Raw genomic sequence first — 26825 nt, 5'->3', positions numbered from 1 at the left:
GGCAAAGCCTATTGCTACAGCTCCTACATTATATTTCTGTATCCCATCTGTCTGCTCAGCTAAACAAGTTTGACTTAATGGAACCTTAGCAAAATGGATACTCCATTAACTTGAATTGCTCTCATATACCCATAGCCTATCCTGCACAACCGTATCCACCAATAGAGTGATAGTCTGATACTTCTCATGGCCAGGCTGTCCTTGTCACAGAACTACTTTCTTCTCCTTCATAAATGGAGCGGCACAAAAATAATATGTGTCATTTTCTCTTCATTTTCAGGTTCACTTTAGAAAGGCAGGATAGGGAATAGGAAAGAGATAAATGTGGGGGAAAAGAATAAGCAGACTGAAGAAATGAAACCGATTTAAATGTGTGGTTTTTAAAAAACAGGCCTAGAGTTATCATGCTTTTCATGTGATAAGCTTGTCACATTATAGCTTGCCTTCCACTGGTGGGTCTTTTGTTTATATGATAAGAATGCAACATCTAGAACAACTAATCTGTATATTAGTTTTACACAATCACATTATCATCTGATAGTTGCTGCCATCACACAAGAAACTTATCATTTGAGTCCAGCCTGACGCTGTTCATTTGTTTCCTTATTTTTAGTTGGTCTGCTTTTTATGTGTGCATTTAATATTTGATATATGAAACATATTTGTCTCTCTTTTCAGGATGGTAAGTAGATTTTAAAAACTGTTGTGATTTTAAAAAAAAATCCCATGTATAGCATATTGGGCCATTTTCTATGATGCGAGACTAGGTTAGTGTTACATTTCTCTGATTTATGAAACTTGACATAACATTAAAAAAATGGAAAGTTTATTTAACTATAAAACTGAGAGGCCGTTATCTTGACAGCTTCTTACACAGTAGAGAGCTACGTGCCATCACCATAGCTTCCAGTTGGCAATCGCTTTCTTCCTCCTAACAAACAGATGGCCAATGCCTTCAGCTGATCAGCTGTGGGGCAAGAAAACAGCAAGCAGGTGCCTTGGTTCAGTCCTTCCTCCTAACCGATGAGGAGTGCCTTTCTTTTGTCACTGTGTGCATCCTGAGGCATACCAAACGCAGAGCCCTAGGTGCTGGATGCGGGACTACCATTTGCATGGCGTAAGAGAATATGTGCACATGAAAACTGGTTTCTGTGTATAGGTAGCCCCACCCCACCCCCATACAATTGAATTATAAAACTTCTGAGTCTCTGTTCTTTAGGTGCGTGGGAAGATAATACAGCATTATATGTTAAGCTATTTTTTTTCCTTAATGTTTTCCAGAAGCTGTGTATATTTGATAGCTTCGGAACACTAGTGTTTGCAGTATTTATGGGAATATGGGGTAAGCTGATTTCAAATATAATGTTTGGGGCAGATTTTTTTTTAAAAAAATGAAATCAAAGCAGAGGCATTGGTTTCTATATCTATGTCTATATCCATAACAACTTCAGATAGATTTTGCAGGAATGGTATAGCATAAAATTGTTCTTCAAGACATGAAGTCAATGTACAGAAATCACAGAATCAGCTAAGTGTTTATCTAGGTGAGAGATATGACTCCCCCACACCCACAGCACTGCTGTGCATGCAGAAACTTATTTGCGTAGGATCCTGAGAAAACTCTTCCTGCTCTCTGGATGTTCTCAGCTACATGCTAGAAAGGGGAAGGGAAAGAAAATACTCCAGTGAGTCCGATGGCAATCCACTCCTGTACTCACAGCTGTGACAGTGGAAGATAAGTGGGCATGCCCCTAAACTTTCCAGACTGCACCTCCTATCCATGTAGTCCAGAGCATCCAAAGGGTACCAGGTTGGCAAAGGTTGCTTTAGTAGCACAGCCTCAATCCAGAGGCAATCCATGCATACCTGAAACAGCCTTGCTGCAGTGAGACTGCTGGTTCACACTTTTTTCTGTTGTTTTTTTAAGTAACAGTAGAGTGCTGGATACAATGTGATTCCATATTCTTCCAAGAAAGGGGAGAAAAGAACAGATACAAAAAAGGGCAGGTATTGTTCAGGTGGTTAGGGCATCCTTGCTTATGTATATTACATATGTTACATGGCCACACCTCCTCTTGCATTGTATGGCAAGAGAGCAGTCGGTAAAGACTTTTTTTAAAAAAAATTAAGAAAATCACACTAATGCCAGATATATTCAGATGGATAATGTCTACTCAGAAGTAAATCCCATTAAGTTCAATGGGACTTGCTCCCAGGTTAAGTGTGTCTACAGGATTGCCACCTCCATGATCCACACAGGCACTGTCCAATAAGATACTAATTGTTGTTGTTGTTGTTGTTAATAATAATAATAATAATAATTACATTTGTATACCGCCCCATAGCCAAAGCTCTCTGGGCAGTTTACGTAAAAACATTAAATACAAATATACAAATTTTAAAACACATTTTTAAAAAAACAATTTAAAAACACAGAATCCCTGGGAGAAGAAGAAAGTCTTGACCTGGTACCAAAAAGATAACAGTGTTGGCGCCAGGCACACTTCATCAAAAACATCATTCCATAATTTGGGGGCCACCACTGAGAAGGCCCTCTCCCTTGTTGCCAGACTCCCAGCTTCCCTCGCAGTAGGCACCCGGAGGAGGGCCTTGGATGGTGAGTGTAGTGTGTGGGTGGGTTCGTGTCAAGAGAGGCGTTCCACCAGGTATTGTGGTCCTAAGCCGTGTAAGGCTTTATAGGTCAAAACCAGCACTTAGAAGCAAGCTCGGAAACATACAGGCAGCCAATGCAAGTGGGCCAGAATCGGTTTTATACGTTCGAACCATCTGGTCCCTGTTATCAATCTAGCCGCTGCATTTTGCACAAGCTGCAGTTTCCAAACCATCTTCAAAGGCAGCCCCATGTAGAGCACAATCTAACTTGGAGGTTACCAGAGCATGGACAACTGAAGCCAGGTTATCCTGTCCAGATAGGGGCATAACTGGGCCACCAACCGAAGTTGTTAGAAGGCACTCCGTGCCACCGAGGCTACCTGAGCCTCAAGTGACAGAGATGGTTCTAGGAGAACCCCTAAGCTACAAACCTGCTCCTTCAGGGGGAGTGCAACCCCATCCAGGACTGGTTGGACATCCACCATTCGGTCAGAAGAACCACCCACTAGCAGCATCTCAGTCTTGTCTGGATTGAGCCTCAGTTTATTAGCCCTCATCCAGTCCATTGTCGCAGCCAGACACTGGTTCAGCACATTGACAGCCTCACCACAAGAGGATGAAAGGAGAAATAGAGCTGCGTGTCATCAGATACTGATGGCAGCACACTCCAAAGCTCTGGATGACCACACCCAAAGGTTTCATGTAGATGTTGAACAGCATGGGGGCCAGAACTGACCCCTGTGGAACCCCATACTGGAGAGTCCAGGGTGCCGAGCAATGTTCCCAAGCACCACCTTCTGGAGCCGGTGCACCAAGTAGAAGCGGAACCACTGCCATGCAGTCCCTCCCACTCCCAACTCAGCCAGTCGAAGCCACATTCCATATGGCAGTTGTAAGAATAATGGATGTGCTAACCAGGGAGGTCAGGAGCGGGGTAGAGAAGAACACCATTTTTCCAGAAACAAAATATTCTGATCTGAATGTTTATTAGTTCATGCATTCTACACACAACAACTGTAAGCAGTCAGGGACATCTCTTGGTAAGAAAAATGATTCTATAATCAAAATGTCCGCATTGTTGACAAATGTTGTACTCAATGGTCAAGGTAAAGTTGTTTGCCCAGAAAGCATTTTGATTCACTGGTTTGATGTTATTTACAAGGTCACTATAACTAGCATTAGCCCCTCCTATTTAATCACTATGCTTGCTTACTGGTGATTAAAATCAATGCTATATTGAAATCTAATTACACAGTATGTAAAGTAACATTTAGACTACTATTAGGACTATGGGAAGTTTAATATACAAAAAGGTGTTGTTATAACATTTTAGACAAATGTTGTAAATTGACAACAACATGTGTTTCATGTTACGTATGTGGCAGCTTAGTCGTCCAATTCGTTAAAACAGACCCAAAACAACTTATTTTCTAAAATATAAAATAAAATAAAGCCTTTTCAGTAGTGCACAATTCCTAAATATTTATTAGCAATAATTATTACAATAATGGAAGCACGACTTCTTTAAGCACTCATGGGTCATGCCATCCATCAATCAATTACTGAACAATGCTAAATGGATTTCTTGAATCATTTTCACTGAACACCAGGTTCTTTAACAGGGATTTTCAACATTCTCTTATTTTAGTGTATTTTAGAAACATGCACTTACTTCTTCCACTGCTATACTCTAACAGATAGCATGGTATTTGCAAGTTTAAATACTGAAAAACAGCAAACTCTGCTTAGGATAGGTGTCAATCATGGGTAAGGCCAACAGGGGCAATTTATGCCAAAGAGAGGTGGTGTTGAGTCCCAAGTTCTTCTCATCCCTTAGCCATGGTTGAGTTAGCAGCATTACACTGGCAGAAGCATGTGTCTGTGTGTGCGTGTGTGTATACACATACACATACACAGTCTCTTAAATAAAACTGAGATTCTCAAGCTTCCATCAAGAACTGGGGGCTACACAAAAGTATGATGAGCAAACATGGAGCCAGCAGGAAGGACCTTATCCAGCACTGCCTTCAAGGTGCATTGTTGTATATTGTATATGCTGCAGTTGCAGTCATATTCTGTTTTGGGGCTTTCCATAGGAATCTGGTTGGTTGCTGTGAGTATGGAGCACTGGGCTAACTAGGCCTTTATCCAGAGGGGCTCTTCTTATGCTCTTAAGTTCCCATGTGTGCTAAGGAGGTACACTTTTTGCAAGGCTCCCTCTTTTTGTGCGAAGTTCTACTTCTTAGCGCAGAGTGCTTCTCCTTTCTCCATTGCATCCCATCATTAGAGTTTCCTCTTGTGAATGGGATAACATATTTGTATACTGCTCTTAGACCCTTTTTTGGCTGAAGGGCAGGATTATTATTATTATTTATAAATGCATCAGAACTAGAATTAGTTCATTTACCATGAGTGATAAATGAACACTTAACTAGATGATATAGCAAATTGTATAGCTAATGGCATAGTATTTTCCTTAAATAGGTATATTTCTTTTGTTATAAATGTTTATTGTTAAGCATATCTATTAATCTCCAATACCAAACCTCCAGATACATTTTTTAAACTGTGTCTCTGGAATTCCTCTGAAGCTTATCAGGGATTTCTCATTGAAAATATCAGTAACAATAGTAATCTTGCCCTGCAATGTGTATCTATAGGGAAGTGTTGGGTATGTTCTGAATGGTCCTCCAGATGTTGTTTGGATATGACTCCCATTATTCCTAATCATGCTGAATGGAGTGATGGGAGTTGGAGCCCAACAACATCTGGAGGGCCACAGTTTCTCCATCCCTGTTTTAGGTCATGGGTTCTGGTTTCAAAAAGGGCAACACAAAGCACAGCTGCTCTGATTTGTGTCACATATGAAGCAAGTGTGTACCTTACATTGCATGCCCCACAATTTTCTACAATGTGCTGGAGTTTCATGGCAGACATCCAGGGGTTCCTTTGCAAATACGTTGATGGATGCGGCATTCACTGAAGATTTTAAAAATCTTCCAACATAAATTGCAGATTATTAATTTATTTTATACAATACCCAGATTGGTGATGAAAATCTAAACATGAATTTCCTTTTTCCTGCATGCATAAAAATGACGATGCATCACAAAAAGAAGCCAAATAATTCCAATAATCATTTTCTAAATAAATAATTTCCACTGTTTCCTTCATAAAAACCTGGTTGCCATTCCATCAACCGGTGAGATTTTACTCCGTTTACGCACAGATTGGCAAAAAACTAATAACCCTTGCTTTAGATTCATAGGCAACAATGCTCATATGCTATAATTATTTTTGTTTTATCCTTCTTTCATCAGTTACTTTGTTTCTGGAGTTTTGGAAACGACGGCAGGCTGAGCTGGAATACGAATGGGACACGGTTGAGTTCTTAGAGCAAGAAGAACAAATACGTCCTGAGTATGAAGCAAGATGTCATCATGTGGTAGTGAATGAAATCACACAGGTCAGGTTTTGTTTACAATTGTCACGCTTGGAAAAACTCTTTGGACTCTATCAAGTCAATATTCCTTCTATATATTTGTAGAAATGTATATCAGTGGTGGTGATATTAATGTAAGTGGGACGCTGTATCATAGTTCAAGTGTATATTTGTCCTTATTTGTGATTGTTGTTCTTTTGTTTCAATAATGGTTTTTTAAAATTATTTTTATGTTGTACTCTGCTCTGGTATTGGTCCCTTGAATAAATAATAAATACATTAAAATATTGCATATATAATATTTTAGGGAGCTTAGGTAGAAAGGCTTGGAAAAGCTTCTGAGTTGTATCTCATCTTATTTATACTCCATGTAGACCCATTGAAGTGAATGGGCATGACTAACGTAGGTCTCTTAATTTCAGTTGGTCCAGAATTTAGTTGGATCCAACTCTTGAAGAACTGAATTTAAAGCCCATGTTACTGTTGGCAGTACTAGGCTAGGCTGGACACTGGCCTTGATATATGGTGGCTTTTTATAGTCTTCTTCCAGTTCCTTTTATTCAGTCTCAATTGTCAGCAGTGTAAAGCTTCAAGATGCTCAAAGTATAAAGATATAAGAACTTTAAATTCTAACAAGTCAGATCAGCTTTGTCTTTGCTAGCAGTATTGTTGATTCTCACCACTTTAGAGGCTTCAAGCTTTCTGTAATTGAAAATGTGTTGTGAATAGAATTCCACAAGAATTACTCAGAACTAAGGAGATGAAATAATGTTTGATTAATTTGATTAACCCACGAGAGAGATTTTACCATCAGAGAATAGAGAAAAGCTTTACATAGGAACATTAGTTGTTATTCAATGATAGTCCTACTCAGAGTGGACCAGTTGAAGTTAATAGACAAGACTAACTTATGTTTATTAATTTCAATGGCTCTGTGAGTAGGACTTAGTTAAATACAACCCATAGAAAGCTGCCTTATACTAAGACAGACCATTGTGCTTCTAACTCTCTACTGTCTACAGTGACTGGCAGTAGCTCTCCACAGTTTCAGACGGGTTTTCCTAGCCTGGGAATTGAACCTGTGACATTACTCATGTAAAGCAGGTGCTCTGCCACTCATCTGTGGCACCAGTTGTGTTATATTTTAGTTCCATTTTAAATTTTATCAGGGTGGGGAACCTCTGTCCTCCCAGCCAATATGGCCCTTCAGAGAGTCCCATTTGGGCCCTGGGGCCATTTTCTTCAGACTACACCCACCTGCCCATCAGCTGACATCACCAGTGATGACACAAATCCTGATAAGGATCTTGTCCATGGAACCAAAATGTTTCCCCACCCTTGGATAATATGTGTGTTTTTCACTGTCTGAGTACTGCATATTTTAAGCTCATACTTTTCAATACAGCTATGAAAAATGGCAAAAACTTTTTAATGACCTAGTAAATTTTTAATATTAGAACTCTGTTTCATCCCTGAAAGGAAGCCTTTCCAAGGGGAAGTCTGACTGCCTATAAATAAGATTCATGCCACCAGCCATAACTTAAGGCACAAAGGATATATATCCTGGCAGATGTAATTTATGTGGAGAAACACAAAGTAAACGGGCATACTTTATAGTGCCTTCCAATAACCTCCATGTGAAATGAGCTGACATGTGTTCTAGAGCAGGGGAACAGTTCAAAAGGAAGCTGGATGTGAGGCAGTTGCTTGCATAGGGCACTGCAACACAGACCCAAAGCCATATATATGCTGACTTAGAGAATTACCTCAATGGGTGCCATGTGAACAAACATTTATTTATTACAATATTTTTATACCAGCCTTTCTTATCTTTTCTTTTTTTAATGCTCATAAGGCAACTTAGAAAAAGCATATATATAAAATAAATCCAATTTTAAAAATTTAAAACAATTTACAATTGCAGATTTTCTAAAACCCAATAAGAAATCTCCAACTAATTTCAAATAAGAATGTTTTCACCTGTTTCTGCACCTAGGGCACATTTCAACATCTCTGGGGAAAGAATTCATGGTGAATTACATCCTTACCTTCCTAAGGACAGACCCCAGATCAGACTATCACTGGTGGATCTTAGAACACTATGGAAAACATTTGGGACAAAGGACTTCCTTGGAGTACTCAGGGCCTGTGTAGGGCTTCAATGGTTGAAAAAACACAGCACTTTGCTGCTGTCAATGATTTCCAGATTGTTTCTGTAAAATCAAACATTTTAGTTGCCGAGCAATGGTGTGATGTTGATGATGACTCTCAGGGCCGGCCCCAGGCATGCCGGGGTCCTGGGGCACACGCCCCATGTACCTGTCTTTTGCAGCAATGTGGGCTGCACGCACAGCACTACGATTAACCAAGATGGTGGCTCAGGTTTTCCTAAGGTGCTGAAGCCTCCGCCGCCATCTTGGTTGATGGCACTCATGTGTGCTACGCACATGCACCTCTGCTGTCAACCAAGATGGCAGCAGGGGCATCAGCACCTTAGGGAAACCTCAGCCGTCATCTTGGTTAATGGTAGCGCTGCACGCACACTGTGCACAGCCGCAAGAGAAGTCAGCAGAGAAAGGTAGGTGGAGCGAGGGAATGGCGGGCAGCTTGGAAGCTCCACGGATCACAGAAGAGGAGCAGAGGGGCCCCTCAAGGGCCCTTGTTGTCCCAGCGGCCTCAGTCAGGATCCCACCTAGCCGCCCTTTGGAGCGGGCCCTGATGACTCTGTCCTTACTTTGAAAGAATAGGTAGCAAAAGTTGGCTAAAATGTCAAAATGAACTAAATATATTTGGCTGGCAGAAAACAAATGGCCTCCTTTTTTATTATATGAAGACTGAATATAATGTAGATATTAATATTAATTTTTATTCACTAATAGGCAAAAAACCTTGCAAAGTAAATCAAACATATTTAAAGTGAGTATCTGAACTGTATCAACTGTTTTAATATTGTTGCTTTCTTCCTGCTAAAACAAGATCAGCACAGCACATGTCTTGTTTCTGTTATTTGGGCTCATTGCAGGTGTTGCCACCACTCACCATGTGCTCAGAGGCACATGTTACCAAATTCTTCCAAGCTACACAGGAAGTGGATTGGACTGTGAAAGACCAACCCAAATTGTTTTTGCATTTTGAAAACTTTGTAGGGCAGTCCAATATCTAAGAACATAAGAAGAGCCTGCTGGATCAAGCCAGAGGCCCATCTAGTCCAGCATCCTGTTCTCACAGTGGCCAACCACGTGCCTGGGGGAAGCCCGCAAGCAGGACCTGAGTGCAAGAACACTCTCCCCTCCTGAGGCTTCTGGCAACTGGTTTTCAGAAGCATACTGCCTCTGACTAGGGTGGCAGAGCACAGCCATCATGGCTAGTAGCCATTGATAGCCCTGTCCTCCATTAATTTGTCTAATCTCCTTTTAAAACCATCCAAGCTTGTGGCCATTACTGCATCTTGTGGGAGCAAATTCCATAGGTTAGCTATGCGCTGACTAAAGTACTTCCTTTTGTCTGTCCTGAATCTTCCAACGTTCAGCTTCTTTGAATGTCCATGAGTTCTAGTATTATGAGAGAGGGAGAAAAACTTTTCTCTATCCACTTTCTCAATGCCATGCATAATTTTATACACTTCTATCATGTCTCCTCTGACCCGCCTTTTCTCTAAACTAAAAAGCCCCAAATGCTGCAACCTTTCCTCGTAAGGGAGTCGCTCCATCCCCTTGATCATTCTGGTTGCCCTCTTCTGAACCTTTTCCAACTCTATAATATCCTTTTTGAGATGAGGCGACCAGAACTGTACACAGTATTCCAAATGCGGCCGCACCATAGATTTATACAGCGGCATTATGATATCGGCTGTTTTATTTTCAATACCTTTCCTAATTATTGGTAGCATGGAATTTGCCTTTTTCACAGCTGCCGCACACTGGGTCGACAGTTTCATCGTACTGTCCGCTACAACCCTGAGGTCTCTCTCCTGGTCGGTCACCTCCAGTTCAGACCCCATGAGCATATATGTGAAATTAAGATTTTTTTCTCCAATATGCATAGTCTTAGAGAGGAGGTGAGGTCTCCTCTCCCCTGGTGCATTCACTATAGCTGCCCAATTTCCCTGCTTTTTAAAGTTTGATAGAAATATCTGTTGGCTGTAGGTACATTCTTAAACCGCAAGGTTTTTTGCCTATTAGTGAATTGTTACTTAAGCAATGACTCTAGCTGTTGGAAAATACAAACTTGGCCTGCCCAAGATGCCTGTTTTCAGGCTGCTATGCTTAAAATACTCCACTTAAGGAAAGGTGGGCATGGTCAATTAAAAACACAGAGCACACCTAGAATTTTGCTAGAATATATTTCACCTCCCACTGTTTTATCTTGTGCAAACGGAGAAACTCCTCATGTCCATTGGAAAATATTCTGCAGAACGGTCAATGCCATTATTCCACAATTGTTTTTGGAGCTTTTTTTTAGGTTGCAAAGTGTTGCTGTACTTCACATATTCACAGAAACAGAAGCAAAAGAAAATGATTTACTTTAGAAAACTTCACGGAAATTGCAAAGTAAATCAAACATATTTAAAGCGACTATCTGACCTATATCAACTGTTTTAATATTGCTCTCTGCTAAAACAAGATCAGCACAGCCCATGTCTTGTTTCTGTTATTTGGGCTGATTGTAGGTGTTGCCACCACTCACCATATGCTCAGAGGTACATGTTACCAAATTCTTCCAAGCTACACAGGAAGTGGATTGGACTGTGAAAGACCAACCCAAATGGTGTTTGCGTTTTGACAAATTTGTAGGGCAGTACAATATTTCAGAGAGGAGGTCAGGTCTCCTGCTCCCATGGTGCATTCACTATAGCTGCCCAATTTCCCTACTTTTAAAATTTGATAGAAATATCTGTTGGCTATTAATATGTTCTTAAACCTCAAGGGTTTTTTCGCATACTAGTGAATTTCTCTGCTTTTTAAACTGGGAGGTAAGAAATGGGATCCTGTGCACGTTTGCTGAGAATGGATTGATCATTTGCATGCTTATTGAGTTATTGAGGGGATGGGGAGGGGGGAGGGGAGCAGGGAGGAGGGGGAGGACGAAGGCAGGTTTGATCATTTGCATGTTTATTGAGTTCAGTGGGATTTACTCCCATGCAGTCACGTTTAGGATAGATAAAACTGACCATGGGGAGGGAGGCCTCTAAGGGGCAGGGGAGGAGGAAAAAGGAAGAGGGGAGGAGAGGAAGAAGAGAGGATGAAGGGAGAGGAGAGGGGAGGGAGGGGAAAGGCAGGTCTGATCATTTGTATGCTTATTGAGTTCAATGGGATTCACTCTTGTGCAATTATGGTTAGGATAGGGAAGAAACTGACCATGGGGAGGGGGAGGGGAGAGGAGAGGGGAGGAGGAAGGCAGTTGAAAGGGGGGGAGGAGGAGGAGGAGGGGATTGGAAGAGTATGATGGAGGGGGGAAAGGAAGGGGGAGGGAAGGGGCAAGAGGGAGGGGATAGGAGGGAGGAGGAGAGGAGGGCAAGTTTGATCATTTGCATGCTTTTTTAGTTCAGTGGGATTTACTCCTGTGCAATCATGCTTAGGATAGCTGAAACTGACCTGGGGGAGAGGCAGGAAGGGAAGGGGGAGGAAGGAAGGGGAGAGGAAGAGGTTGGGTGGGTAGGCATTGGGCAGAGGGGAAGCCCCTTACCTTTCTAAAAGGAAAACATTGTGAACAGTATCATTCTTGTTCAGGGTTTCTCTCACCTAAGGTGAAAAATCCAATAAGCAGCTCTTCCTCAGAGTGAAAATGTAATAATAAATTAGATAACTTTTTCCCCTTCAAACAGATTTATTTATGAGAATGGATAATAAATTAGATAATTATTTGCTGCCCTTCCATGACACCTGAATGCAGCTGCCTAAGTTAACCACTTCATGGTAGGGCCAGCCCTGGGCATATCATAAATTGCTTTTGAAATTCCCCTCAATCCAAAAGTGTTTTGCTATATGGCATGGCAGGGTTTGGGAGGCTGTTGTTTTGAGATACCAAAGCTCTCTTAGGCACATGGAACTAGTTGCATAGTTTTTTGGATCCTGGCCTTTTGGTAGGAAATTGTAATGTGATAAGCCATCAAAGATCCATGAATGCTCAAATAGGTTGAGGGTGACATTCTTAATGTAACATAATGACCAACCAACATGAAACAGAGTGATTTAGTCTGGAAACAGATTTTTTAAAAGCTGTTTTTCTTGAATGCTGTGTACTAAAGTAGGTTACATGAAAAAAGTGTGCATATTGACAATGATAATCTTTTCTCAATCCACTTTCTTTACAGCAAGAAGAGCATGTCCCATACACAGCCTGTGGAAAGTGTGTAAGGATAACCTTCTGTACGAGCGCTGTCTTATTCTGGGTAAAATTTCTACTACTGGTTGTCATGTTTTTAGCATCCACAGTATGGTAGATTCTGTAAAGGATAAACTGATATGGCTCCTGCTTTAAATGACAGGTGTTCATATGATACTGCCTCAGATTTGTGTCAGACTTTTCTTTTAAAAAATAACTCACATATCAATATTGTTCTGCACATGGAAATATAACATTATAGAAATGTCCAGCTTGACATTTTAAAGATTTTCATGGAAAGAGTTATCTTTGTCCTTGGACCACCTTGAAAAACAGCAGATGCATTCTGAGGGAGTACAAGAAATAAGAAAATTGTGACATGTAACCACTGGTACATTTAAACTAGCTCTCAGATAGACAGGATTCCTGGCTTTGTTCCTCCTCCCAAGACAGACCAGCATCTTTCTTTCTTTCTTATTCCAGGCTTGATCCCTTTTTCTGCTTCCATGTCCCATTTTCTGTTGCTTTCCGCTGTCCGTTGAATTTTGGGTGTTTTTGCACAGCTGATATCTCCATTTCTGGATTTCTGCCTTCTTTCTTCAACTTGATCCCCCATCTTCTGAACTCTCTTCTTACCTCTTGACATATCTTCTACATCAGGTCTCTTGGATTTTTGAGATCACTTCACAGGTTATATTTCAAAGGTATGTTTTAAAATATGACACAGCAGGGCTCTTCTTATGTTCTGGTGAGGAAACATAAACCTTTCCCCTTCCCCACATTATCTCACTGCACTCCATCATTTCAAGGACTTTTCTCCTCAGCCCAGCTTCGTTCCAACATTGGAACAGGGCTGGGAGCAAAGTGCTTCAAGCAAGGAAGCAACAGAATACAGCAAGGTAAGGCTGGGAAGTCCTGAGTTTCCCTCACTGCATGTTATTTTTATGTAAAAAAAAAAAGAGATTCCCTCCCAACTTTGCTGTTTTCATATGGGAGCAGGACAGACATGTCCTGTGGCTGCCCCATCACTCCTAGTTTGCTCTGAGCAAGGCAGGAAAAAGGGTGACCGGACAAGGGGGAATAAATATAAAAGGAAAGATAGAACTTAAACATTAAGTTACTTTAAAACATTTTTTTTAAATGCCCAGCAGTTCTTTGTCTCCCAGAGAATAGTGCCACCCTGGGTTCCTACTAGAAATCTAATAAATAAATAATAAACATTTCATTCTTACATGGCTGTTTTGGGCAGAGGTGTAGTCATCCAGGGTCTCAGAGGGTCTTACATCCTTTACTTCTTTGGGAGTAGGGGCCTTATATCTCCAGTATCCTATGAACCAATTAGCATGAAAGGGGAGTGTGTTAGCCACTGAGAAGAGTCTTTTAACATGCTTCCTTGTCCTTTCCTGCTGATTAGAGCCAATCAGAGTGACAGGAGGTGAGTCAGCCACTGAGAAGACTCTTCTCAGTAGCTAACACTCTCCCCTTTCATATTTATGGGCTCCTAGGGACATCTGTTGTTGTATGAGAAGGCATTAACAAGGATCTCATTCTCAACTCTGCAGCAAAAAGGGAGGCAAGGGCGTGGCTATGACTAAGATGAAGGGACCCTGCATTTCAGAATTTGCCACTGTACTATTGGTTTCAGGAGGAAAAATGAAGTTCCATATACTCCTGCGTAATTCAACATAATGTGCTGAATTTGCCAAAGTGCAGTGAACATGATTAGCCCCTACTCCTGGATGCTACACTGCTTTCACTAGCTGGAAGCTGATCTCTGGGATGTGTCTCTCACCACTTTAAGGCTTTCCAATAGCAGTGGTAAGGCAAAGGCGGCTGATCCATGAGGGCGAATGGGGCACCACCCCACCAACCGCAGCCTGTCCTTGGCCAGACCCCACCCACCTGCCTTCTTACTTACAATCAGTTTGGGGTGGAGCTGCCTCTCATTGCCCCTGAATGCACCTACTGCGGAATGCCATGCCTTCTGCCCTCCCAGTCCCAATGGGAACGAGCCACCACTGGTGGTAGGACTGTGTTTATCATGGCTGCGGGTACTAGAGAGAGAGACATGACAGTATAATCATCCTCCTTTGAAATGTATTATAAGGCTAGCAGAGAAAATTGGTGAAAGGAGGAAGTTAAAATTATCTTCAGGACCTAGGGCATGAAACGTATTATTTTGTGTTTTCCTGCATGCTGTTCTTGTGTTCCTATTTATCTCCCTTACTCCTCACTCCCACCTCCTTTTTCCCCATCCCCAAATTCCCTATATAGTCAATCCAGACCTTTTGTTCTCTTTCACAGCAGATAGATATTTTGAGTGATGCTGAGGAGAGGGCAGGGGGCAGGGAATCAATAAAAATACATTTTAAAATAAAAGTACTGATTCAGCAAATCCATATTTACTGTTGGGAAAGTTTAATATCTTAAAGTTAGTTATGATTTGGGAGTTTAATTATGTTTAATTATGATCAGGAATGATGAAAAGAGCAAAATGCATTGCAGCAATAAGCTTAACAATCAATGCTATATTGATTAGGAATAGGAAATTGTGTGTTCTTAATTATGTGAATACTTGATATATTTATACATTATTCAAAAATATATTTAACTATAACTGATTTGTACTTAAAGTGGTAATTAATTTTTCTATATAACATTTTATATAACATTTGATCGTATTTATATAATAAATTCATCCATTAAGTGTGTGTGTGTGTGTGCTATATATATGTTATATAAAATATTTAATATTTACTGACATATTATATATTAGTTAGAATATATCTGTTGCTCTCTGTTTTCAGATCCTGCTCATTATTGCCTCAGTTATTGGCATAATTGTTTACCGATTGTCTGTTTTCCTGGTGTTTTCTGCAACACTCCCAAGGCACATTAATGGAACAGAAGCAATCCAGAAGTACCTGACTCCACAAGCAGCAACTTCGGTTTCTGCTTCCATCATAAGCTTTGTAATCATTATGATTCTGAACATGATCTATGAGAAAGTAGCAATCATGATTACTGACTTCGGTAAGATGATCTGTAGCCCAACTTGAAACCTTCCAGAATTCAATGAAGAAAATTGTTGTATTCCTAAGGGATAACCCAACAAATAGGATGCCTCTGCCATGTATCTGAGAACTTTCCAACCGTTGATTGTAATGACTTCTAAATATTTTAAAGTACAGGCTTTCTCAGTTAACAAAGAAATTACTTTCAGCCACTTTCCTAGCCAGCATGAAAGATCAATTGTTTACAGCTGTATATTTATGAAACTGACAATGCACAGAAGATTACTATAATAATTTCAACTTTATGACAATGGATCAGCACTGCGTAATGCATTCAATTACATTTCCTATTGTTTAGCCATTTTCTTGTAAATAAAAAGGAAAAGAATCGCTGTTTGAAACCTCTCTCGTCTTAGTAAATAGCTAAACCATAGCAAACACTGCTGGTTTCTTCCCATCCAGGTCATTTACATTAAAGGAGCTGGCCTTTTTTGGTGCATCTAAAGTAGCTTTATTTTAATATTCTTTCATTTGCATCACATTAAAATGTTATGTTCATCATGTACTGGATCTGCTGGAGGCTTTTTGCATTGAGAATTGCTGCTTGTTCTTGTGTGGAAGAGCACTTTTCCCTCCCTTTTTATAACACATTGTCATAGAATTAACATAATGGCTACAGTATATTAGACAACTCCAAATAATCTAAATGATAAAGATGTAAATTGTATTCAAGTTTGCAACATGCAAGTATTTCATCTCCAAAGCTCTTCTCAAGCTAACCATTTCTCTCTTCCTCCGCTCTTAAACTACAGAACTACCAAGGACACAGTCCGATTATGAAAACAGCCTGACCATGAAGATGTTCTTATTCCAATTTGTCAACTATTATTCTTCCTGTTTCTACATTGCATTCTTTAAGGGTAAATTTGTGGGTTACCCTGGGGACCCTGTTTATTGGCTTGGAAAATACAGAAATGAAGAGGTATGAATGAACTATCTGCTGTGGGTGGGGTTTTGTTTTTTGTCTTTTCTCTGTTTGTTTTTAAATAGCTAGAGATGCTAGGCTCAAACATTTTAAATGTTAAAAATAAAGTAGCCCAATGGCATTATTAAAGCAAAAGCAGCTTTCACATAAGGAAAAGCTGGCACTTCACCCTTCCCCTACCAACTGCATTGTAAAAACATGCACTCCCCTGCTGCTGCTGCTGCTGCTGCTGTTGCTTTCCTCCCAATTGTCCCTTCCAAAAACTTCATTTGATTTTTGAAAAATCCAGCAAGGTACCATTACACATATCTGCATGTAACATCTACTTTGGCCCTGAGCCTTGGCCAGTTCATCAGTTTCAAGGGATACACTGGAAGAAGTGATGGTGCTGAAGTTTGGGATTGGGATCTTGAAATGGTAGAGTGAAGTCCGCACCTTCACAACTACCGCCATCACCTAAGCTCATTATGAGCTGAGTCCAAAGTCCACTGACCCCAAATTCCACCAAAATGAAGACCCAGCTCCTAATGATCTGTGATGACAGCTGATCCCTTCTGTTCCCCAAAAACTTTATTATTATTTATTATTTATTAATTAAGCTTATAAACCGCCCGACTAGCAATAGCTCTGTGGGCGGTGAACAAAGTACAGTAAAATCATAATACAATACCACAGGACATAAAAACAATCAAAAATCAATTACAACAATTTGTATAAATTTAAGTTAAACTAAATTAAAATGCTTCGGTGAAAAGAAAGGTTTTCACTTGGCGCCGAAAAGAAAACAGCGTCGGCGCCAAGCGCACCTCCATGGGGAGACTGTTCCACAATTCGGGGGCCACCACCGAGAAGGCCTTAGATCTTGTCACCACCCTCTGGGCCTCCCTATGAGTCGGGGCCTGGAGGAGGGCCTTCGTTGTGGAACGTAGTGTACGGGCCGGTTCATATCGGGAGAGGCGTTCCAACAGGTATCGTGGCCCTGCGCCGTATAAGGCTTTATAGGTTAATACCAACACTTTGAATCTTAGCTGCAACGATGGAGAAGTCTCACAAAAAGGTCACCATTACTCCCTGAGGCAAAAAAAGAATGCTGAAATAGCAGCAGGTACAAGGGCCCTAGAAATGGCTGGAAACTAAAACTGCCAGTATAGCTATACAAAGTTGTGTTGCAACCACACTTGGAATTCTTTGAACAGTTCTGGCCATTTCTCAAAAAAAGAAAAAGGTAACAAAACAATTACAGGACTGGAACACCTTCCCTGTGGAGAAAGGTTACCACCAATGAAGCTTTTTAGTTTAGAACGAAAAAGGTAACTTAAATGCATGGTGTGGAGAAAGTGGAGAGCAAGAGGTTCTCCTCTCATAATACTAGAACTCAGGGTTATCAAATAAATTATTGGCAGGAGTTTCAAGATAGTCAAAAGAAAGAACTTCTTCACCCAATGATTGTATGGAATTGTTTGCTACTAGATATCTTGCTCCCCCAAACAGTTGTACACCCACCCACAACCTAACAGACACAGAATAGTAAATCTTAAACATTAAAACCTTATTGCAAAAACCTATCAACATAATTTCTAAGAAATCATTAAACAGCTCATATCCCCACCAGCATGCAAAAAAGCACAAATCAACAGCATTTCAAAAGGCAATGCCATCAGAATAATTCCCACAGCAAATCAGTACACAGTCCCATATGCATAACCCCCACTCCCAAGCCACATGGTTGCCCACATAGCCCTTTGTCTTGGGGCTTCATGGAGTTCCCAGTCCAAGCTGATCCCTGCTGCTGCCTGCAGGGTGTTGGGACTCCTTTCCAGGAACAGATTCGTTTCCTCATCAGCACACGGCAGGCTGTAGCCATTTTCTTCCCACTCTCTGCCCTGGGAAAAGTCTGTAAGCCAGTCCACTTGGTCTCCTGCCCCAAACTCCAAATCAAAGTTCTGACACAAGTCTTTATCTGGGGGCATCTTCCTCAGTGGTTAAGGTGTTGGACTACAACCCAGGAGACCAGGGTTCGAATCCCCACACAGCCATGAAGCTCACTGGGTGACCTTGGGCCAGTCACTGCCTCTCAGCCTCAGAGGAAGGTAATGGTAAACCACCTCTGAATACCGCTTACCACAAAAACCCTATTCGTAGGGTCGCCATAAGTAGGGATCGACTTGAAGGCAGTCCATTTCCATGGTGATTATCATCCAGCTTGGATAGCTTAATGGGATTTGACTAGACGGGAAGGCCCTTTAGTCTGTTCAGCAGGGCCCTTCCTAGATTCTAGTTGCGGGAGATGTGGTTTCAGGCCACCTAATGTCCCTACTAAATATTCAGGCACCTTGAAAACACTACATGCCCTAAGATCCTTGGCACACTGGTCATTGTCATGACATGAGGCCTCCCATCTGATGCAGCTGCCACCAGGAGAGTTCTGGGGAAAGGGAAGAGGCAGGGCTTAGGAGGATCTGTTTGGGGCCATCATGTATCTGACATCATCAGAAGTGTGATGTGATCCAACCTCTGAAAGGGTTGGAAGCAGTAATTACTGGGGGGGGGGTTCACTCAAATGCACTCCCAAATCAGGATTTGGGAGAGGGATTGTCCCATGCAGCTCTTACATTGAATAATTGCTATCAACTTACTTCTCATAATGGCAGTGAACATTGCAAATGGCAATACTACAGTAGACAATAATGTGCTGTTACTTTTCTGCAATTATAAAAAGAATCTTTGAGGCTCCCACTACCATCACCACTTATTTAGAGATACATAAGGGATCTGAACCAGGCCAGGGCACAAACAGAAGCAGGAAGGACCAGCCCAAGACATTTTGTGGCCTGAGACAAGGGCAACATGGTGCCTTCCATTGTAGGAAGGCACCATGTACAAATAGCAATCAGACCAGCAATTGAAACTTCCTTCAATGGTGGGAAAAAGACAGAATCCTCCACCGCACCTGAGGATAGCAAGCTAGCTTAGAGACACAGGGCAGGCTGCAGGATGGCACACACAACTTTATCCTCCAACATCTTGCTGCCCTCCCTGCCAGCTGCTGTCTTATTCTGCCCAATAGTAGGCTTCTAAGCATGTGGAGGCTTCTGAGCACAAGGAGGCTTCTGAGCATGTGTCCTTGACTTCAATATGAACCATATGTCCATGGTTCTCACTCATCTCAGTTCTGATTATTATCAATGATTTTGAGGGGTGTAGAGAATGGTTAAGGACCCATGATGCAGTTCTACAGCTGAAGCTATGCAGGATTAACCTGTAAGCTCTGTGGGCTGAAGACCATGGGAGCCATATGCAAGCTACTCCTTGCTCCTCAAAGGAAATGTTTAGTATAAATGAAGTAATTTTTTTTTAAAATTGAATGAATTATCTTTTTTGGTATTAATCTCCAATGCTAGATTGGTTGTGCTGTTTTCTGGAGATAATTGTGTTAAGAAAGCATTATGCTAATTTTGGAGTTGTACTAATGAATTATAAAATTTCAAAGTTTTTTCCTGCCTCTTCCATTCCTAGTGTGATCCGGGTGGATGTCTTCTTGAACTCACAACACAGCTGACAATAATAATGGGAGGCAAAGCAATCTGGAATAATATTCAAGAAGTACTTCTTCCGTAAGTAGGGAGTCAAAACCAAGACAAACAGGTTCAGAAAGAATTTTAGTGAAGTAGAGCTCAACCTGAACTTAAAATCTTTCTGTTGTCTGGATCTTATACCAGAATGCAACCAAATGTTTAAAAAGTAGTTTAATGATCAGAGGTTCAGGAGGACTCTGCGGGAGGTAAGAAAGGGTCTCATTTATTCCTAGAGATTCAGACAAAAGAGATTTCCCAGGAAACCATTAGAAAAGAAGAAATAGACCAAGTGAACTGAGAGGTGGATTGCATTGGGATTAGTAGTTCATCTCTCTCAACTTCCATGGAAGTAAAGTAAAAATCTAATCCAAATAGGATTCGTTAACTTGGAAATATTAACAAATAATGAACTGATTGTGCCTTATTTTTTCTGCCTGAAATGTGTGCCTAATTCAAATTATACAGTTACTTCTCAGAATGTTGAAGATTCCAAGAAACAAGTAGCACTTGGTCAAAGCAATATCCAGAAACATATTAGTCCCTATTATAAGCTTCATAAGTGCCGTAAAAGGGAAAATAAGAACATTAAAAACCACCTTGGGTGATCAGACCAAGGCACATCAAGTTCAAACATTTTGTTTACAGCAACAGAAGCTTTGCTCATGTACAGGGCCCGTCCTCTACTGCGTTGTGCTCAGTTTTTTTAAAAGGGTTAGAAAAATTATAATCGAACAGACCAAGTTCATCAAAGGCTATAAAGATGAAACCATGAGTGGATCTTCCAGATAGAAGCAGCTACAGGACATCCAACTTGAATCCAGGGCCATGGCTCTGGCGGAGGGGGTTTAGCCATTTCCCCAATTTAATTTACTTCCCTTGCAAAAACAAAACAAACAAACAAAACCAAGCTGCTGTTGACTGCAGAAAGGGGAAAAATCATACAGGAACATCAAAAATAAATATCAAATATGCCTTACCTACACCCGCTCATACAGCAACAAACTAATAGCAGTTTTGCAGAATAGTTTCACAAACCCCTCCAACTATCACCACAGTCCTAGTCCAACTCAGGGATACTCCACATCTGCTTTGGGGGAGGGGGATGGACAAACATTGGAAGATCTGATTGTGGAACTCTCTCTTTGCACTTAGTGTGGCCTTGATAGTCAAGATAGTAAAGACGTAATTTAGTAGTACTCAGAATTACACTGCATTTGGACACAGAGTTTCCATTTAAATAATATGGCTAGTATTCATGAAGATAGGTCTGTCAAAGGCTTTCTTTAAACCTATTTTTTAAGCTATCAAAACTAGTGGTCACCCAAATGATCACAGGGCTGGAACAACTCCCCTCTGAGATCTATGACTTTTTGGTTTAGAGAGGGAAAAGGTAAGGAAGGGGGAATGATTAAAATGATGCAAGGTGTAGAGGAACTGAATAGAGGGGTTTTTTTTCTTTCATACTAGACTCCCTGCCTTCCTCTGATCAAACTCAGAGCCTCAGAGACTTCTTTTAGTTACAAAAAGAAAACATCAGAGGAAAGATATATATGTAACATGTAACTTGCACTTGACTGCAAGTGCCAGATATGGGGGGGAAATCCAAAGAAAACCACCAGACCTGGATATTCCATATGGACAAAAGCTGGACAAAAATTGCACAGTCTCTACCAAATAGAATAAACCTTTCTGGTAATCTCCTTTCATAGGTGGCTTAAAAATCTGATTGGAAGATGTTGCTCAGCTGTTCGGTCTGAAGATGTTGTCCCACGCTGGGAACAGGACTACCACCTGCAACCCATTGGCAAACTTGGGTTGTTTTATGAGTATCTTGAAATGGGTAAGCCAGCTGCTATAATTCTCTTAATTCATTTTCTATCAAATCATCACAAACCGGTAAAAAGGGGGGTGGCTGTTTTTTGCTGGATTTGCTGGGTTTCCTATTTATTTGTTTTTTAAAAATAAATAATCCTAACACAAAGGACTTCACTGTTTGTATACATGGCATTGCAGATCTGTGTGCACCTACCTGGAAGAAAGCCTCATTTAATACAGTGAGGCTTACTACAGAGCAAACATCCATATGATTGTGCTGTAGTTGTATTTTGGTCTAACTGAAATCAAGCTGTGCATAGATTTATTATTATTATTGTTGTTGTTGTTGTTGTTTATTTGATTTTATCCTGAACAGTGAGCCCTCTGTGGATCCACACTCAATCTTTTTGGACATATGTACAATCTACCTAAGGAAACTGAACTTTTTAGCAACTAGTTATCCTATTTCCAGCAGAGACCAGCTGTGCAAAATATTGGATGGCTGGTCCTTGTGCAAACATGAAGCGATCCATTCCTTCTACCCAGAGTTATGCAGCAGCAGCAGCAGCAGCAGCAGGCTTTCAAAATAGTGCAGAACATTTTAATGCCAGATGATGATTTTAAAAATTGAAACTTTGCTCTAGGCAGGGGGTGGGGGTAGTTTCATAATTGCACAAGGAGCAACCATTCAACACTTTTACACAGCTAGATCCTGCAGAAAACATGAACAACTGTCTGCCACAGAGCTTGATCTGGAAGTTAAGTCTTGGGGAAGGTCAAAAATCCATGTGTCTATATATGTATGTCAATAGATGTGTAATGACCTGGAGAAAACAGAACTGGCCTCACAGGAAAAAAACTGTCCCTGTAGGAAAATACTGTACACATCCTAAACGCCAGCATTTTGTGCAAATAAGATCTCTAATATGAGCATATTTGAGCTCTCCCATTTTGTTCAGTAAGCAAGGTAACCCTGCATGCACATGAAGCATTTTCCTTTATTAGAAGCTAGCAAGAATCCCTGCGCATGTGAGGCTTTGGATCACACTTAGAACTCATATGAGAGCTCATGTAGAAATTCTAACTTCTTTTGTTATTTATTGTTGCTTTCTAGCAGCAAGATAAGTATATAGCAAAATATTACTTGTCACACACACACACCCTACCCTAATAGGCATTACAAATTCCTTTTTATAACATCCTTGGTTCTTGTTGGTTGCAGATAAGGACTCTGTTCCATATTTTTCTGATACAGCAACCCAGTGTTTTCAAGTGGTTTAGAGTAGTTCCCTTTAGCCACTGTATTAGGCAGGTCTGACCTCTGAAAATATACACAGTGCTAATTAATACTTCACCAATGTTTGTCACGTTTCTCATTGGCAGTTATACAGTTTGGATTTGTCACCTTATTTGTGGCATCATTCCCACTGGCTCCCCTTCTGGCGCTTATGAACAATTTACTGGAAATACATGTAGATGCCTGGAAGATTACTACCCAATTCAGGCGCATGATCCCTCAGAAAGCTCAGGACATAGGAGCATGGCAACCAATCATGCAAGGAATAGCTATACTTGCTGTGGTGACAAATGTAAGTACCATCTTAGAGCAATGCCAACTTGCTACTAGGGGTGGAAGATTCTGTCAGTTTGGTTCTCACAGTTTCTCATTTTTTCCAATTTTAAATTCAGTTCCTCATATTTCTGCAGCCATTTGCAGATTTTTTTATCCTCATGAAAATTTTTCAATATTTTAGTGTGCATTTCTCCTAATAAACACATTTTTATATGCAGTTTTCACTAATGTACACATTTTCCCTAATATAATGCATTCTTATGTTATTTTCACTAAAATATTTATTTTTATGTACATTTTCCCCAATATATGAATTCTTGTAAACAATGTTTGATTGGAGAACTGCAGTACAAAATTCAGATCAGTGTGAATTTTGAAGGATGGCTGGTTTCAGTTCTCATGTTGTTTCAGAAAATGCAACTTTGGTAAATTTGGCTTCAAATGTGAACTGCATCTAATTTCTCGCTCATCCCTACTTCCTACTTAAATGTCACAGGCCTAACAGTTATTTCATTAGGGAAAGTAGTATTTAGTCAACTGTAAAGTCTGTTCTGCACATTCTCTCTTTAAATTCACACCTTCCAACAGTACAAAATAGTTCACATATTGTTATATGCTCTCCACTTCCCTGAATCATGAGAAGTCCAGGGACAGTTCTACAGAATTGTTGACTGGTTGTTCTTTTATGAGATAGCAATGAAACCACATGATGCCATTGTGATGTCTGGTTATTCACAAATATACGAGCCAAGAACCTTGAGGTGCTTCCAGATTACCTGTTTATTGTGCGTTCATCCTGATTTGTTTGCAGGGAGGTTAGAGGACATTGCACCAAATAAAATATTATCCCACACTTTTCAGAGCATTTTCCCATCACTTTCCTTATAGCCCAAAGTCTGGTCTTTTCTGGGAAGTGGGTTTGTGGTGTAAGATCTCCCAATCCACTATAACTGCAATTCCTGAATTTTTCAGTATGTGACTGAATATCACCTAAAAATAGCAATAGTCTGGAAGGCCCCTTGGAAGCAGACTTCTACGGCAGGCAAGTCAGCCACTAATCCTGCAGTAGAGTCTCCAAAAGCAGTTGCACTCCAAGAATATTTCAGTTTTAGAAACTAGCTTTAAAAAAAACTCATCTCCCACTCAACCCCCAATCCAAACTCAATACTGCAAACTGTTTCCAGCTATTTAAGCTGTGATGGGTGTGACAGTCTCAAAGTGACCATTAAAGACCATTACACTCCTCTGTCAAACCCCAGGCCCATTCACAGTTTGGCTGCCTTGATTACTAATACAATATTGAACTTTGTTTGATACTAATACAACATCGTTAGGCTGAGAGAGAACATAAATCCATCTAGACCAGCGGAGGGAAAGGCTTAACTCTTCCATCTCAGAAAAAGAGCCAACCAAGAGTCAGGTGATATCCCTGACCAGAGAGAAGAAGCCTCCCTGTTCTTTGCCATCCAAGGAAGTAGAGCCATTTGTCTAGACCAGGGGTTGCCAACCTGTCACTCGTGGGCACCATGGTGCCTGCAAAGGCCTTCAGTGGGGCCTCCTGCAGGTAGCCCAGAATCTGAACTTTCATTTTTTTAAAAAAGTAAATCTCTAACCCTCCTAGAAAGAAAGCTATAGAACTAAATGTGTGGGTACTCTTCTAAGCAATGTATGTGAAATGAGCCAGTCTGACTGCTCCTGCCTATCAATGTTATTAGCCAATGAGTGAAGTCAGAGCTGTGATTGATAAGTAAGTTGTTCGGATACCAGGCAATAGGAATCCCTGAGGTTCTAAAGAGCTGCTGTTTTGCCCTCTCTTTTAGTGTGCTTTTCCTGCTTCTGTCTATTTCTAATCCTTGGAATTAGGGTTAAGATTCGCCCCCACCCCCAATCCACTCCACCCCACTCATTCCTAGCATCATGGAGAAGGAGGAGGCAGGAGAGAAGGGGTCCTTCCTGGGTGGAAGGCTGCAATGGGTGAATATCTGCTTGATTGTGGCCCTCTGTAGTCAGAATTGAGCAGATTTTTCACCCATCCTAGCCTTCAGCTTGTTGCTTGCCCTGCAGTGTGGCACCTCCTTTTTCTGTTTCTGTTCCTCCTCCACAGTCAGGCCATGCTCCAGGAGGTTTTTGCCATGGCAGCCGCTCTATCCTTCCACCTGGGGAGGGCCTCTGCTCTCCTGCCTCCTCCTTCTCAGTGATGTTAGGAGTGTGTGGGCAGGGTGGATGAAATCAGCAGGGGGTGAATCCCATCCCTACTTGGAACCACCATAGTTTGCCCATCACAACCAGGATGAATTTTCCTTGTGTTGGGTTTGCCTCAGATCAGGTAGTACCTAGAAGTTATTTTCTCCAAATACTACTACACAATAAGTGTGGGTGAATGTTACAGGATCCGCCTCCCCCTAAAAGGCAAATGTGAAAACTTTGCAAACAGGCTTAGGCATGTCTCCTGCTTTGCAGAAGCTAAAGACCAGAGACTCATGAAGAATTCACTATATAGTTAACTTACAGTATACGTGTCAACTCAGAATAATTCTCTTTGTGTTTAATGGGGCTTACTTCCAGGTAAGTGAGTCCAGGATGGTAGCCTAGACTTTGGTTTAGGATTGGCTCCCAACAGTTTCATGTAGATGTTGAATAGCACTGGGGACAGAAGGGTATTCTACAGCGCCCCAGAGCACAACTACCAGGGGCCCAGGAGATAATCACCCTATGCTATTATCTGAAACCAACCCTGGAGATCAGATCAGAATGACTGTAAAACAGTGCCCCAACACCCACATCATAGAGCTGGTTCAGGATATGGTATCAAATGCTGCTGAGAGATCAAGTAAGAATAGCAAGGGTCAAACTCCCCCTGTCCTTCTCTCGATAAATCAGGGTGACCATGGGAGTTTGGAATGGGTAGTTGGTTTCATCCCAGATTATGTAACTGAGATATTTCTTTGTGAACCATTACATGATTATTCTGATATATTTAACAGATGAAGGATGGTTGTATTTTCAAGTATATTCTGTTTTGTTTATTGTGTTATAAATTGTTTGACCTGGCCCAAGAACACGTGTATGCCCTTTGCTTTCTCTTTCTCCCTAAGTGGACAAGGTCAGCTAACCATACTTCAACAAACTTTGCTGAGACTCTGCAGTGGGAGTTTCCAGCCAAATAAACTGGATGAGGGCAGATTTAGCATCCAAAAATGACTAGTGGTTGGCACCATACTAAAAGAGGCATTCCTCCTTCTCTCACACTGGAGTGAATGCCTCTTCTGAGATGCCTGATGTAACACTACTAAGTCATCTAAAAAGAAACCACATGTTTTTTTTTCTCCTGAACGGATACTTTCTTCATTTAAAAGTTCAATTGTTTAAAATGATTCAGATATCTTTAATTATGTGACAGCCTTAGTAACAATATCCACTGAAATTGTACAGTGGTCCAGGAAGACTCTCAGTCACAGCCAGCAACAGAGGCTCTCTAAACTTT

The 26825-nt window shown here is 41.0% G+C and overlaps 1 protein-coding gene across 2 annotated transcripts in view; it reads left to right on the top strand.

The window, feature by feature from the left end:
- Positions 1-26825, top strand: part of ANO6 (anoctamin 6) — a 102642-nt gene that overhangs the window by 64127 nt on the left and 11690 nt on the right. For both annotated transcript variants that reach the window (XM_061639893.1, XM_061639895.1), the window contains exons 10-17: positions 1282-1342; positions 5934-6079; positions 12369-12446; positions 15187-15412; positions 16206-16375; positions 19895-19992; positions 21663-21793; positions 23152-23357. In XM_061639893.1, the coding sequence (XP_061495877.1) occupies positions 1282-1342; positions 5934-6079; positions 12369-12446; positions 15187-15412; positions 16206-16375; positions 19895-19992; positions 21663-21793; positions 23152-23357 (1116 nt within the window). The remainder of the gene's footprint in view (positions 1-1281; positions 1343-5933; positions 6080-12368; positions 12447-15186; positions 15413-16205; positions 16376-19894; positions 19993-21662; positions 21794-23151; positions 23358-26825) is intronic.

Source organism: Rhineura floridana, chromosome 8 (assembly GCF_030035675.1).
Source record: "Rhineura floridana isolate rRhiFlo1 chromosome 8, rRhiFlo1.hap2, whole genome shotgun sequence".
Classification (NCBI taxonomy): domain Eukaryota; kingdom Metazoa; phylum Chordata; class Lepidosauria; order Squamata; family Rhineuridae; genus Rhineura; species Rhineura floridana.
The sequence above is the reverse complement of the archived record's forward strand: the minus strand, read 5'-3'. Positions and strand labels throughout refer to the sequence as shown.